Source organism: Melozone crissalis, unplaced genomic scaffold, assembly GCF_028551555.1.
Source record: "Melozone crissalis strain CALT ecotype California unplaced genomic scaffold, PUWL_Pcris_2 ptg000012l_1, whole genome shotgun sequence".
Lineage (NCBI taxonomy): Eukaryota > Metazoa > Chordata > Aves > Passeriformes > Passerellidae > Melozone > Melozone crissalis.
In genome coordinates, this window is record NW_026535790.1 from 2,623,869 (window position 1) to 2,635,566 (window position 11,698).

General features: G+C 49.6%; 1 protein-coding gene across 5 annotated transcripts in view; it reads left to right on the forward strand.

Annotated features, from left to right (window-relative positions):
• Positions 1 to 9,556, forward strand: part of CREBBP (CREB binding protein) — a 97,041-nt gene extending 87,485 nt beyond the window's left edge. For all 5 annotated transcript variants that reach the window (XM_054270616.1, XM_054270621.1, XM_054270618.1 and 2 more), the window contains 3 exons: positions 2,889 to 3,050; positions 3,263 to 3,544; positions 5,181 to 9,556. In XM_054270616.1, the coding sequence (XP_054126591.1) occupies positions 2,889 to 3,050; positions 3,263 to 3,544; positions 5,181 to 7,349 (2,613 nt within the window). In that variant the 3' untranslated portion in view covers positions 7,350 to 9,556. The remainder of the gene's footprint in view (positions 1 to 2,888; positions 3,051 to 3,262; positions 3,545 to 5,180) is intronic.
• Positions 9,557 to 11,698: the final 2,142 nt, after the last annotated feature.

Here is an 11,698-nt window from a genome sequence, read left to right on the forward strand (position 1 = left end):
CTTTAACTGCATTTCTGTTTTTCTTCTTGGTTCACAAATCTACTGATGGCTTGGTTTGGGTTTTTTTAACAGACTCAGGAGTCACTTATGTCAGTTCAGCATCCCTCTGCTCAGAGAAATGTGTTAAGCTGCTTTTGCCACGCTACATTTGCTTGCAGTCATTTGGCTGAGCTTCTGGTTCACACCTTTGCAAAGCACCTCCAGCATTTGCATTTTGAAAGGTGCTGGAGTTTTCAAAGCTGAATGAAACGTGGCTGTTATTTAAGCACAGGTACTTTGTAGTCATTTGCAACAGCAAAGGGCTGAGATTTGAAAGTGTTTATTGCAGGCTCTGCGTTGGTGGGAAAAGTTGATCCTGATGGTTCTGTTCCTTCACCAACATCCCCTCTTTGTCTATAAAAACCAACCAAGCCAAAAAAAAAATCCACAAAATAAACCAGCAACCAAGTTTTTCAGGGCCCTGGACAGAATGTCATCATTCATTTTTATTTCCATCTTGATTTTATCTGCAACCAAATGATCTCAGCACTTTTCTCCTGTCCCTTTCACTTGAGATTTGCAGCAAGTCGTTTTGAAAATAAATGTTGTAGGAAAATCTGAAGTCTCATAGATGGAGGTAGAACCAAAAGCTTTACCTTTTTATACCAAAAGCTTTACCAAGCTTTACCCCTTGAAGCTTAGATGCTGTGACTGTTTGCCTTCAGTTTGTGTTACGTGGGATTGATGTGGAGGATTGCATTTAATCCATCAATTTTGTGATGTCAGAAAGTTCCTTCTGTTAAACCTTAGCAGCTCTTTCAAAGTTAATGCAGTTTGTGGCTATGTTTTAATGGAACCACACAGTTAACAGCTTTCACTTGGTTCCTTCTGAATGAATATAACAAGAAGTGGAAGGCAAGGCTTGGAATGAGGCAGCAGCCCTCTCTTGCTAACAGATCAATTCCAGTAAATCAGGGAAAACAGTGCTGTGAGCATTTACTCTGCATCTAGGAGGGGGTAAAAGGTGTTTGAAAATGCCCAGAACAATTCACTGGGAGCTCAGACAAGCTGTGGCCTAAAATGAGATAGTGCAGCCTTGGTGGGGAACATCCCTGTGCCCCCCTTAGTGCCTGGGGACACAGCCTGCACCCAGCCATGGCACACTGGGGTCTCTGCCTCTTGACTCAGGAAAAGGAGCAAATTTAAAAATATGAGAACTTCCCCCATGCAGGGGTGACCTAAACTTCATGGAGGAAAGTGCCCAGCACTGGGGATCTCCATGGGTGCAATCACCACATGGATCCTGGTGCTGAAATGGCACAGAATCTTACATTCTTTGTCCTAAATTTTGTGTATGTGAAGAGAAAGCTTCCTGCCAGTGACCATGTGCTGCAGGTATCAGTCAAAGGGAGAGCAAAGAGCTGGGAAATATTCAGAGTTCTTGGCAGAGGTTCTGAAGGGGTGAGGCTCCCCCAGGAATTGTCCATCAGCATCTCTGGCTGGTCTGGCTGGATGTCAGAATGAAATGGTGCAAACACAACCCTACAACTTCTTAAAACAGCTTGGAATACTTTGTACAGTTTGCCAAATATAAACTTGCTAAAGGTGGAGTAGAAAGAAAACTTGGACTTGGCTTGTTTGATAAGTTTTAGTCTGTTCTTCCTTTTGGTGTTTAAATTTTAAGATCTCAGTTGGGGCTTTAGGATGTGGAGGCAAAGGAGGGCAGGCTCCAGTTGCATCAGTGGGAGGGAACTTGGGGGCAGTCAAGGTGGGAACATAAACCAGGTCCCTCCTGAATCCCTCAGAGTCACTGAGAGCTCTGTCTGGTATCCCATAAAAGAGTCTCATTTTCATTTCCAAACAGGTTTGGTCAGAAAATCCACAAAATGAGTTAGAGAGAGCCCAGGAGTGGTCAGGGAATTCCTGTCCAAGCCTAATTAATGGAATAGAAGGATGGCAGCAGTCTGTAAATAGAATTGCTTTTTGCAGTTGGAATATTTTTGTTTTCCTGGAATAAATATGCCTGTGGACAAACCCAGTGTTTGCTTGTACATACTGTTCGTGGCACTTGTGTGTATATGTGTGTATATTTATATTTATATATATCCAAGTATTTCAGTAGCTTATTTTTAATTTTATGACCAACATTCTAGAAGTTGGAGAGGGGTTTTTCCTGAGCCCCCCCTGCTGAGGGCTTGGGGTTTGATTTTTTTAAGGACATGAGAACTCTAAAAGTTATTTCTGTTTTCCCAGGTCATCTAAATAGCATCATTGCTATTTTCACTCTCTTTACTTCCATCTAACATTCAGTGTATGGCCACTGTGCTCTGTGTTATAACTTGGGCACAAGTGGAGTTTTGGAAATTATTTTTGGGGAGCTGCACATGCAGCTGGAAGTCTGCAGGATGGAGAATAATGTGTTTTGTTGGTTTCAATTCAAATCCTGCATGTTCTTATCTGTGTCCTAGCCCTAAATCTGTCCAGTAAAAACAAACCTTAAATCAGAGCTCAAGCAAGTATGTGACACACCAAATGCACAGTAAAGCAAAGTACTGCACTCCTGGAACTTTAAGATCATATTTTTTGTGTCATTTTATCATCAGCTGCAAGATCTAAAGCAGTGGAAGCTGAAGTATGATGTTGGAAAAGGAAAAATAATCAGTGTAAAATGGGAATTTTTTAATGTATACATACTTTGAAAGTTTATTTTTAAACAGTGTTTGGATTTGTTTGCCTGCCAGTTTGGCTTTGGATTTTTCCTGGAAGATAGGATATATTTAACACAGGAGGGCTGATTTACAGGCATTGGAACAAAGTTCTATTCCTGACAGCAGAAGTGTGTCACTGTGAGCCCAGTGAATGGAGAGAGCTCTCCAAAGTGTAACATCTCTCCCGTGCCTTCATTGCAGGGGAGCCAGGGCGACAGCAAGAACGCCAAGAAAAAGAACAACAAAAAAACCAACAAGAATAAGAGCAGCATCAGCAGAGCTAACAAGAAGAAGCCCAGCATGCCAAACGTGTCCAATGACCTGTCTCAGAAGCTCTATGCCACCATGGAGAAGCATAAAGAGGTACTGTGGGAACCTGCTGTAAAAAGAGAAGGGTTTATTCCTGTAAATGCAGGCACGGGGATATTGAGAACTGAAAAACCAGGAGGAATAAACCCTGTGCTTGGGCCAGGAATGTTTCTGTTGCATATTGGAAGAGATTCGCCTAAACTAAGTTAATTAGCTAAGGTTCTCATTGACCTCTTTGCCTTTTATTCCTCCCCGTTTACCCCCAGGTGTTTTTTGTGATCCATTTACACGCGGGGCCCGTGATCAACACCCTGCACCCCATCGTGGACCCCGACCCTCTGCTGAGCTGTGACCTGATGGACGGGCGCGACGCCTTCCTGACGCTGGCCCGGGACAAGCACTGGGAGTTCTCGTCCCTGCGCCGCTCCAAGTGGTCCACGCTGTGCATGCTGGTGGAGCTGCACACGCAGGGCCAGGACCGCTTCGTCTACACCTGCAACGAGTGCAAGCACCACGTGGAGACCAGGTGGCACTGCACGGTCTGCGAGGTACGTGTGGGCACTGCACTGTGTGTGAGGTACATGTGGGCACGGGGGCACTGCCCTGTCCCTGAGGAGATGGTAGCACTGCACTGTGTGCCAGGTACGTGTGGGCACGGGGGGCAGTGCACTGTGTGTGAGGTATGTGTGGGCACAGGTGACATTGCACTGTCCCTGAGGGATGGTGACATTGCACTCACTGAGGGATGGTGGCATTGCACTGACTGTGAGGGAAGGGTGACATTGCACTGTCCCTGAGGGATGGTGGCACTGCACTGTGTGAGGGGATGGTGGCACTGCACTGTCCCTGAGGGCTGGTGGCATTGCTCTGTCTGTGACATACGTGTGGGGCACCTCAGACCTCAGCCCTCTCTTGTCCTACAGCTGAGTTTGATGGGGTTTTTGTTGAATATTGCCCAAAGCTCCTCCAAATTCAGCTCATCCTTGTAAAAGGCTGCTAAGCCTTAAGGGGAGGTGCTGCCAGGTGGGTGCCTCTTCTTGTAGAAAAAGTGACTTCAGTTGCTGGACATGGAAAACACCAGTGCTGTGGAACAGCTCCTGCTGCATTGTTTATTCTGCTACTGCCCCTCTACATAGACAAGCTTTAAATTTAATTTTAAAGAATTATGAATTATAGAATGGTTTAGGTTGGAAGGGATCTCAAAGACCATCTTGTTCCTGCCATGGGCAGGGACACCTTCCATTTCCAGACTGCTCAAATTTTAGGACCTGTGTTAGAGAGAAGTTATCCATGGGGCTGTACTGATATGCTTGAGGCTTCTTGGAGGACTTGTGTTCACCTCTGTCTGTAGCTGCACACAAAAAGTTTGAATAAGTGCAGCCTTGTTTTTACACTGCAAATTATTGCCAGGTTTGTGGGGGAAGAGTTTTAATTAATCCCTCTGAGGAAAGCACTGAGTTGAGCTTCTTGAGGCTGCAGGACATGGATTGGACACACACAGGGAATTGGTGGTAGAAGGAGGCAGGGCCTTTAGGCTGCCCCTGGGTACCTCTGTGTAGGGAGTGCCCTTCCTCCAGCCACAAAAGGGACAGGGCAGCAAAAACGTGGGGGTTTTCAGGTAAGTGTCTGTTTTTGCATGAAACTTGCTCTTGTTTAGAGATTTTTAAAAATACATATTTAAGGGTAGTAATTATTAGTCAGTAATTATGCTATGGATAAATGGAGGGCCAGACCCTACTTTTTAGGAGTGACCATAGATTTATCTTACTAGTTGGAGGTGTTGGCACCCACAGAAAAAAAACAGTTAATGTCATTGAAAGGAGAAAATTGGGGAAAAAAAAAATTCTGCAAGACTTTTTCATGTAACAAAATGACACAATGTTAGCTCCAATTGCATTGTTACCGGTGAAGAGCTGTGATTGCAGGCTGCCTTTGCTGAGACTGCCCCAAAGCCCTCTCCCACTGCCTGGACAGGCTGTGCAGCTCTTCCCTGGCTGCCTACAGGTGTGAAGTGAAGTGGCAGCTGTTGACAGTGTGTGACTGTCATCCTGCGTGGTTGTACCCACGAGCACCCAGCGTGTGCCTGCACAGGGGTTGGTGCTGCTCCCCTGGCACCACACTGCCCTGTGCCCCTGTTCTTCGTGCCCTGTCAGCTCCTGAGCTGTGGCTTTTCTTCTCTTGCAGGACTACGACCTCTGCATCAACTGCTACAACACTAAGAGCCATGACCACAAGATGGTTAAGTGGGGCCTGGGTCTGGACGACGAGAGCAACAACCAGGGAGAGCAGCAGTCCAAGAGCCCGCAGGAGTCGCGCAGGCTGAGCATCCAGCGCTGCATCCAGTCCCTCGTCCACGCCTGCCAGTGCCGCAACGCGAACTGCTCCCTGCCGTCCTGCCAGAAGATGAAACGGGTCGTGCAGCACACCAAGGGCTGCAAGCGCAAGACCAACGGCGGCTGCCCGGTGTGCAAACAGCTCATCGCTCTTTGCTGCTACCACGCCAAACACTGCCAAGAGAACAAATGCCCCGTGCCATTCTGTCTCAATATCAAACACAAGCTCCGACAGCAGCAGATCCAGCACCGCCTGCAGCAGGCTCAGCTCATGCGCAGAAGGATGGCTACCATGAACACCCGAAACGTGCCTCAGCAAAGTTTGCCTTCTCCTACCTCAGCGACGCCCGGTACCCCTACGCAGCAGCCAAGCACGCCGCAGACGCCGCAGCCCGCGCCCCAGCCCCAGCCCTCCCCTGTAAGTATGTCGCCGGCCGGCTTCCCCGGCGTGTCCAGAACCCAGCCCCCCACCACCGTCTCGACGGGAAAACCCGCGAACCCGGTGTCGGCGCCGCCGCCCCCCGCCCAGCCGCCGCCCGCCGCCGTGGAAGCGGCTCGGCAGATCGAGAGAGAGGCCGCCCAGCAGCAGCAGCAGCAGCTCTACAGGGTCAACAACATGAACAATGGTTTGCCTCCCGGCCGCCCGGGACTCGTGAACCCCGCGGTGGGCTCGGTGAACCAGATGCCGCAAGTCAGCATGAATGTACCCCGGCCCAACCCCGTGAGCGGCCCCGTCATGTCCAACATGCAGCCCGGGCAGTGGCAGTCGGCGCCCATGCCGCAGCAGCAGCCGATGCAGCCGGGAATGGCCAGAGCGGTGATGCCCATGGCGACGCCGCAAGCCGTGGCCGGGCCCAGGATGCCGGGCGTGCAGCAGCCGCCGCGCAGCATCACCCCCAATGCACTTCAGGACTTGCTGAGGACCTTGAAATCGCCGAGTTCTCCGCAGCAGCAGCAGCAGGTTCTTAATATCCTTAAATCCAACCCTCAGCTTATGGCAGCTTTTATAAAGCAAAGAACGGCCAAATACGTGGCGAACCAGCCCGGGATGCAGCCGCAAGCAGGGATCCAGCCCCAGCCCGGGATGCAGCAGCCGCAGACCGGCATGCAACAGCCGGGCATGCACGCGCAGGCGGGACTGCAGAACATGAACGCCATGCAAGCCGGAGTGCAGAGACCGAGCGTCCCCCCGCAGCAGCAAGGGATCGGAGCTATGAACCCCCAGGGACAGGCGATCAACATCATGAACCCCAGCCACAACCCCAGCATGGCCAACATGAGCCCGCAGTACCGCGAGATCCTGAGGAGGCAGCTCCTGCAGCAACAGCAGCAGCAGCAGCAGCAGGGAGGGGCCGGCATGGCAGGAGGGATGGCAGCTCACAACCAGTTCCAGCAGCCCCAGGGCCCGGGAGGTTACCCCCAAGCCATGCAGCAGCAGCGGATGCAGCAGCACCTATCCATACAGGGGAGTTCCATGGGACAGATGGCTCAGATGGGACAGCTGAACCAGATGGGCCAGCCCGGCCTGGGGGCGGACGGCGCTCCCAACATCCAGCAGGCCCTGCAGCAGCGCATCCTGCAGCAGCAGCAGATGAAGCAGCAGATAGGGTCCCCCGGGCAGCCCAACCCCATGAGCCCACAGCAGCACATGCTCTCAGGACAAGCGCAGGCGTCTCATCTCCCTGGCCAGCAGATCGCCACCTCCCTCAGCAACCAGGTGCGGTCCCCAGCGCCCGTTCAGTCTCCCCGTCCCCAGTCCCAGCCACCACATTCCAGCCCGTCACCCCGGATACAGCCCCAACCGTCACCGCACCACGTGTCTCCCCAGACTGGTTCCCCCCACCCAGGACTCGCAGTCACTATGGCTAGCTCCATGGATCAGGGACACTTGGGCAACCCAGAACAGAGTGCAATGCTTCCCCAACTAAACACCCCCAACCGCAGTGCGTTGTCTAACGAATTGTCTCTGGTCGGTGACACCACCGGGGACACATTAGAGAAATTTGTGGAGGGTTTGTAGCATTATGGGAGCATCACTTTTGTTTCTTCTTTCCTTTCGTGTTCTTGGATATTTTGTACTGAAAAATTCAGACATCTGGGTTGTTTTGAATCCTAGATGGAACTGCTGCTTCCTACAGATGGAAGAATTAATTGCTGTTTAAAAATAAAAAGAAAAAAAAAACAATACAAAGAATATATTTTTTTGTTAAAACCAGGCGGTTAAAATATCTGGTCTCTTTTGTGGGTTTTTTTGGTTTTTATTTTTTTGTTGCTGTTGACTCATACCTTTTTTTTAACGGGGAAAACAAGTTCATTATATTCATATTTTTTATTTGTATTTTCAAGACTTTAAACATTTGAGTTTAAAAGAAGAAAAAAAAAATAATATTCAGAAACTGTTTCCTGAAATAATGCAACATTATAGCGTATCCCGGTAACTTTGACACATGGCGGGAAGATTTTTGTTTTCTATAGTGAACTCTGCAGGCGTTTGAAGTATTACCCCTGGGAAGATAGGAATTGACTCTTGCACACATTGGCCAACGCCAAAATCCTTGTCTTGCAGATGTAGAAATTGTTGCTTTGTTTCTCTGATAAAACTGGTCTTAGATGAAAATAGGGATGATCACTCTTAGGCCGTGCTGATCTGGATAGAGAAGAAACATTCTTTTCTTTCTTTCTTCTGTGTGAAACTTGAAACGAGGAAAGCAATTCTAGTGTAAATCATGCAAGCGCTATAATTACTATAAATAAGAAAATCCAAGAAGATTCAATCACTGTATAGAATGGTAAAAAGAAAAAAAACTCATTTCTTACTTATAATATCATATTGTTAAATAAACTGTGTGCAACAGACAAAAAGGGTGGTCCTTCTTGAATCCATGTACATGGTATTAACACTTAGTGTTTGGGTTTTTTGTTATGAAAATGCTGTTTTCAACATTGTATTTGGACTATGCATGTCTTTTTTCCATTGTATATAAAGTATTGCTTAAAATTGATATAAATTACTGAAGTTTTTAACATGTATTCTGTTCTTTAAAATCCATGTAAGAATGTTTAAGGTTTTTATTTATTTATATATTTTTTTCGATCATGTTCTTTGTAAGACATAGCTATGACGATTCACTCATGGCCCGGAGCAGCCAGAGGCAGCGGTGGGAGAGGCAGATCCACGGATATTGTAGCCAGCATGTCTGTTTGACAGCACCCTTAGCCACTGTTTCCTTCAGGGGAGGGACAGGAGAGGGGAATGGTTCCCAGACATCGACTCCTCGCAGGTGTTCATCCATAAGGGTTAACTGGAATAAATTATTAATAGCCGTTGCTTTTTAAAAACTGCATTAATTTAGAGAAGGATCACCAATGAAAGGAAAATAGAGAGTATTGAGTTAATTCTAGGCTAATTTATTTAGTCTACAGTAAAATATGAACCTATTGACTTTAACACTATTTTTCTGCTGTTAACTCTGAGTCTAGATTTGAGGGTTTTCTGTGGAATAAAAAATAACAAATCATGTACATGTTCCCTTTAATATCCTGTCACCATGCCCTCACGTCCCTGGGATGCTCACTCCTCCTCCCCTCAGTGAATCGCTTGCTCGGAGTTAAAAAGTCCAGGGAGGATTTCCCAGCGTAGGTGCGAGCTCAAACCGGGAGGAGCCCGGAGCGCCGTCCCTGGGAGCCCGGGCTCGGCTCCGTGTGCCCGGCAGGGGCGGTGCAGTGAGCGCGGCCCGCTGTCCACACCAGGCTTTTCACAGCCCCTTAGCGCTTCCTCCAGCCTTAACGTTTTTATCGGGACACTGGTGCGGGAAAACGGGGCGGGGGGGGGAAAAAGAGCAAATCTTAATCCCAGTTTTTGTCCCCGTGCGCTGCAGCGCTGCTTCATCCTTTTTAACTGGAGAGGGTCTCTGCTTCAACTTTTACTTGCAAACTTTTAACTCTTGTACCTTTTTCACGACCATTGGATTCATCTGCCCACACAATTGTCTTCAGCAATTCAAGATGTCAAAAGTTGGGGCTGGGGTGAGGTTAGTGAACACTAAACCCAAAGCTTGTCCAAAAGAAATTGCTGTAAAAAAAAACCAAACAGAAAAAAAAAAAGATGGAAAGCCCTGATGCTGTGTCTCATGCTGTGTACTTAAAAAGAGGAAAAACACTATATTTGTGATCAAAAAGAGGAAACTTGAAATGTGCTGGTGTTTCTAATAAAAGCTGGTAAAACTGCTTGGATTGAAGGATGGTTCCACTTGGCTGGTGGCCCTGAGGATCAGCGGAGCCTGACGCCCCAGGTTGAGATCCCTGCGCTCAATCTCACTAATTCCTCTAAGCAGCCTCCATTTAAAGGCAGCAGCACCAATTCCGGATTTGGATAAGCTGAGTCCTCTTTGGAGCACAGAGCTGTGGCCAGGCTGCAGCTCGCTGGGTGCCCAGGCTGGGGAAGAGTGGAAAAAAACAACGGATGGGAGGCAAATGTTGGAATGAGTTTTCAGCGCAGCCTGAAGTGTGGCGAGGTCCCAGCGCCAAGGGATGGATGTAGATCCGACACCCAGGTGTGTTGGGTCAGAGCAGATGGTTCACCAGGGAAAGGAGGGAAATGCAGAGCTGAAATCAGACCTGAGGAGGGGCTGAGGGTGCAGCCTCAGGGGGGCTTCACTCCAGTCTCCTGTGAGTGTTGACACAAAACTCAGCATATCTGGAGGGGCATGGCTTTTGCCAGTCCCTGTCTGTTTGCTGGGGAGGTAGGGTCAGTAAGAAACAGCATCCTAGAATTCCATGGGAATTGATAAGGTGAGAGTGCACTGGAGCTCGGTGCAGGAGCTTTACCATTGAAGAGGGTGGGTAAGGCCTTCCCCTCACTGAATTCTGGAGTGGAAGAAGGTGATTAAATCTGAACGTTGAGCTGCAGTGATGGTTCTCTGCTCTCTTCCCGGGCTGCCCACCCTGCTCTGCTCTGGCTCTGGGAGCTCTCCCTCCCAGCTGGGCCTCCCCTCGAGGCTCGTCCCTGTCCCACCGGGACACAGATCTGCCCACAGCGCTTGTGTGAGGGCTCCCCGCGCCCTCTGCCTCCCGGTGCGTTAGAGCAAAGCGGGCAGGAGGAGGAGCCCTCTGGCCACACGGGCTGGGACAGTCCCCCCTCGGTCACTGTCTAAGGCAGCAGTAGTAGTGTCCCTTCTAGCCGGTGCCAGTGGACAGCAGTGAGTGACAGCAGTGAGTGACAGCGGTTCATGGCTTACAGGGAGATCTGGAGGTGTGTCGGGTGCTTCTCCCAAAGCAAATTTCAGCCCTTGGTTCTTCCAGAGCAGGGAAGCTGGAGCAGCCACCCTGGAGCTGGGGGAGCACCGCAGAGGTTGCTGTGCAGGGCAATCTGCGCTTCCCTGTGCTTCACCCCTGTTGGGAATTTAGAATGCAGAGCAGGAATTTAAATGCCGGGGCAGAGATTGAAGCAAGTAGAAGCCAACTCCCTCGTAACTGAAACGATCCTAGACAGAGGGAAGGATCTGTATGAGATCCCCTGCGATCCCTGCAGGAGCACAGTTCATGGCTGATGGTGAAGGCACACCCAGGTGAGGCAAGAGGAGGATTCAGGTATTTCACAGCAGGGACAAGGGCTCTGACAGCGCTGCTCTGCGTGGAGTCAGCGGGAGGTAGCAGTGAGCACAGCCAGAGGAGGGAAGTGTTTGTAACCAGCTCAGAAGTCGTTTTGGTTTTGGCTGCAGCACAGGGAGTCTCGATGAAGGGCTGGAGTGGGTTCCAGGTGGAAGTGCAGCCAGGGAAGGGTGTCAGAGTGATGCAAAGGCTCGTGCTGGGTTTGTTGCACCTAATCCATAACGCTGAGTGCCCCACAAACCCCGCTCTATGTGGGTGTTTTTCAGATATGAACCTCCACACAACACTCGGCTCGGTGTGGTCCCAAAAGATCAGCTGCAAGCACGAGTGAATTGCACACGGAGCTTTCCAGTGAGCTTCCCCGGGCCTGGGATTACAAAGCTGCCTCTGTTCGGTGGGCACGGTTCCCTCCTGACAGCTCCTCGGTCTGGAAGTGGTTAGTGCTCACCAAAAGAGACCTGCTGCATCTTTTAGTTTTGGCTGTGGTGTTCATCAAGGCCAGGCTCTGCTCTCACACACGTTTCAAATTCGGCTCTCACCAGAGTGGTTCATTTCCTCGCTCACCCACATCCCATCCAAAGCCTTTGTCCAGTACCTCGGCCCCTTAGATCTCGATGATGTACGCTAAAACAGCCCTGAGAGATGAGGAGTTTGAGAGAAATGGGAAAATGTGATGATAAACAATTGGCTCAGAGCCGAGCAGGGTGCCCGGCAAAGGTGTGGCACACAGGGGCTTCCTGAGGGCTGCTCCCAGCCCGG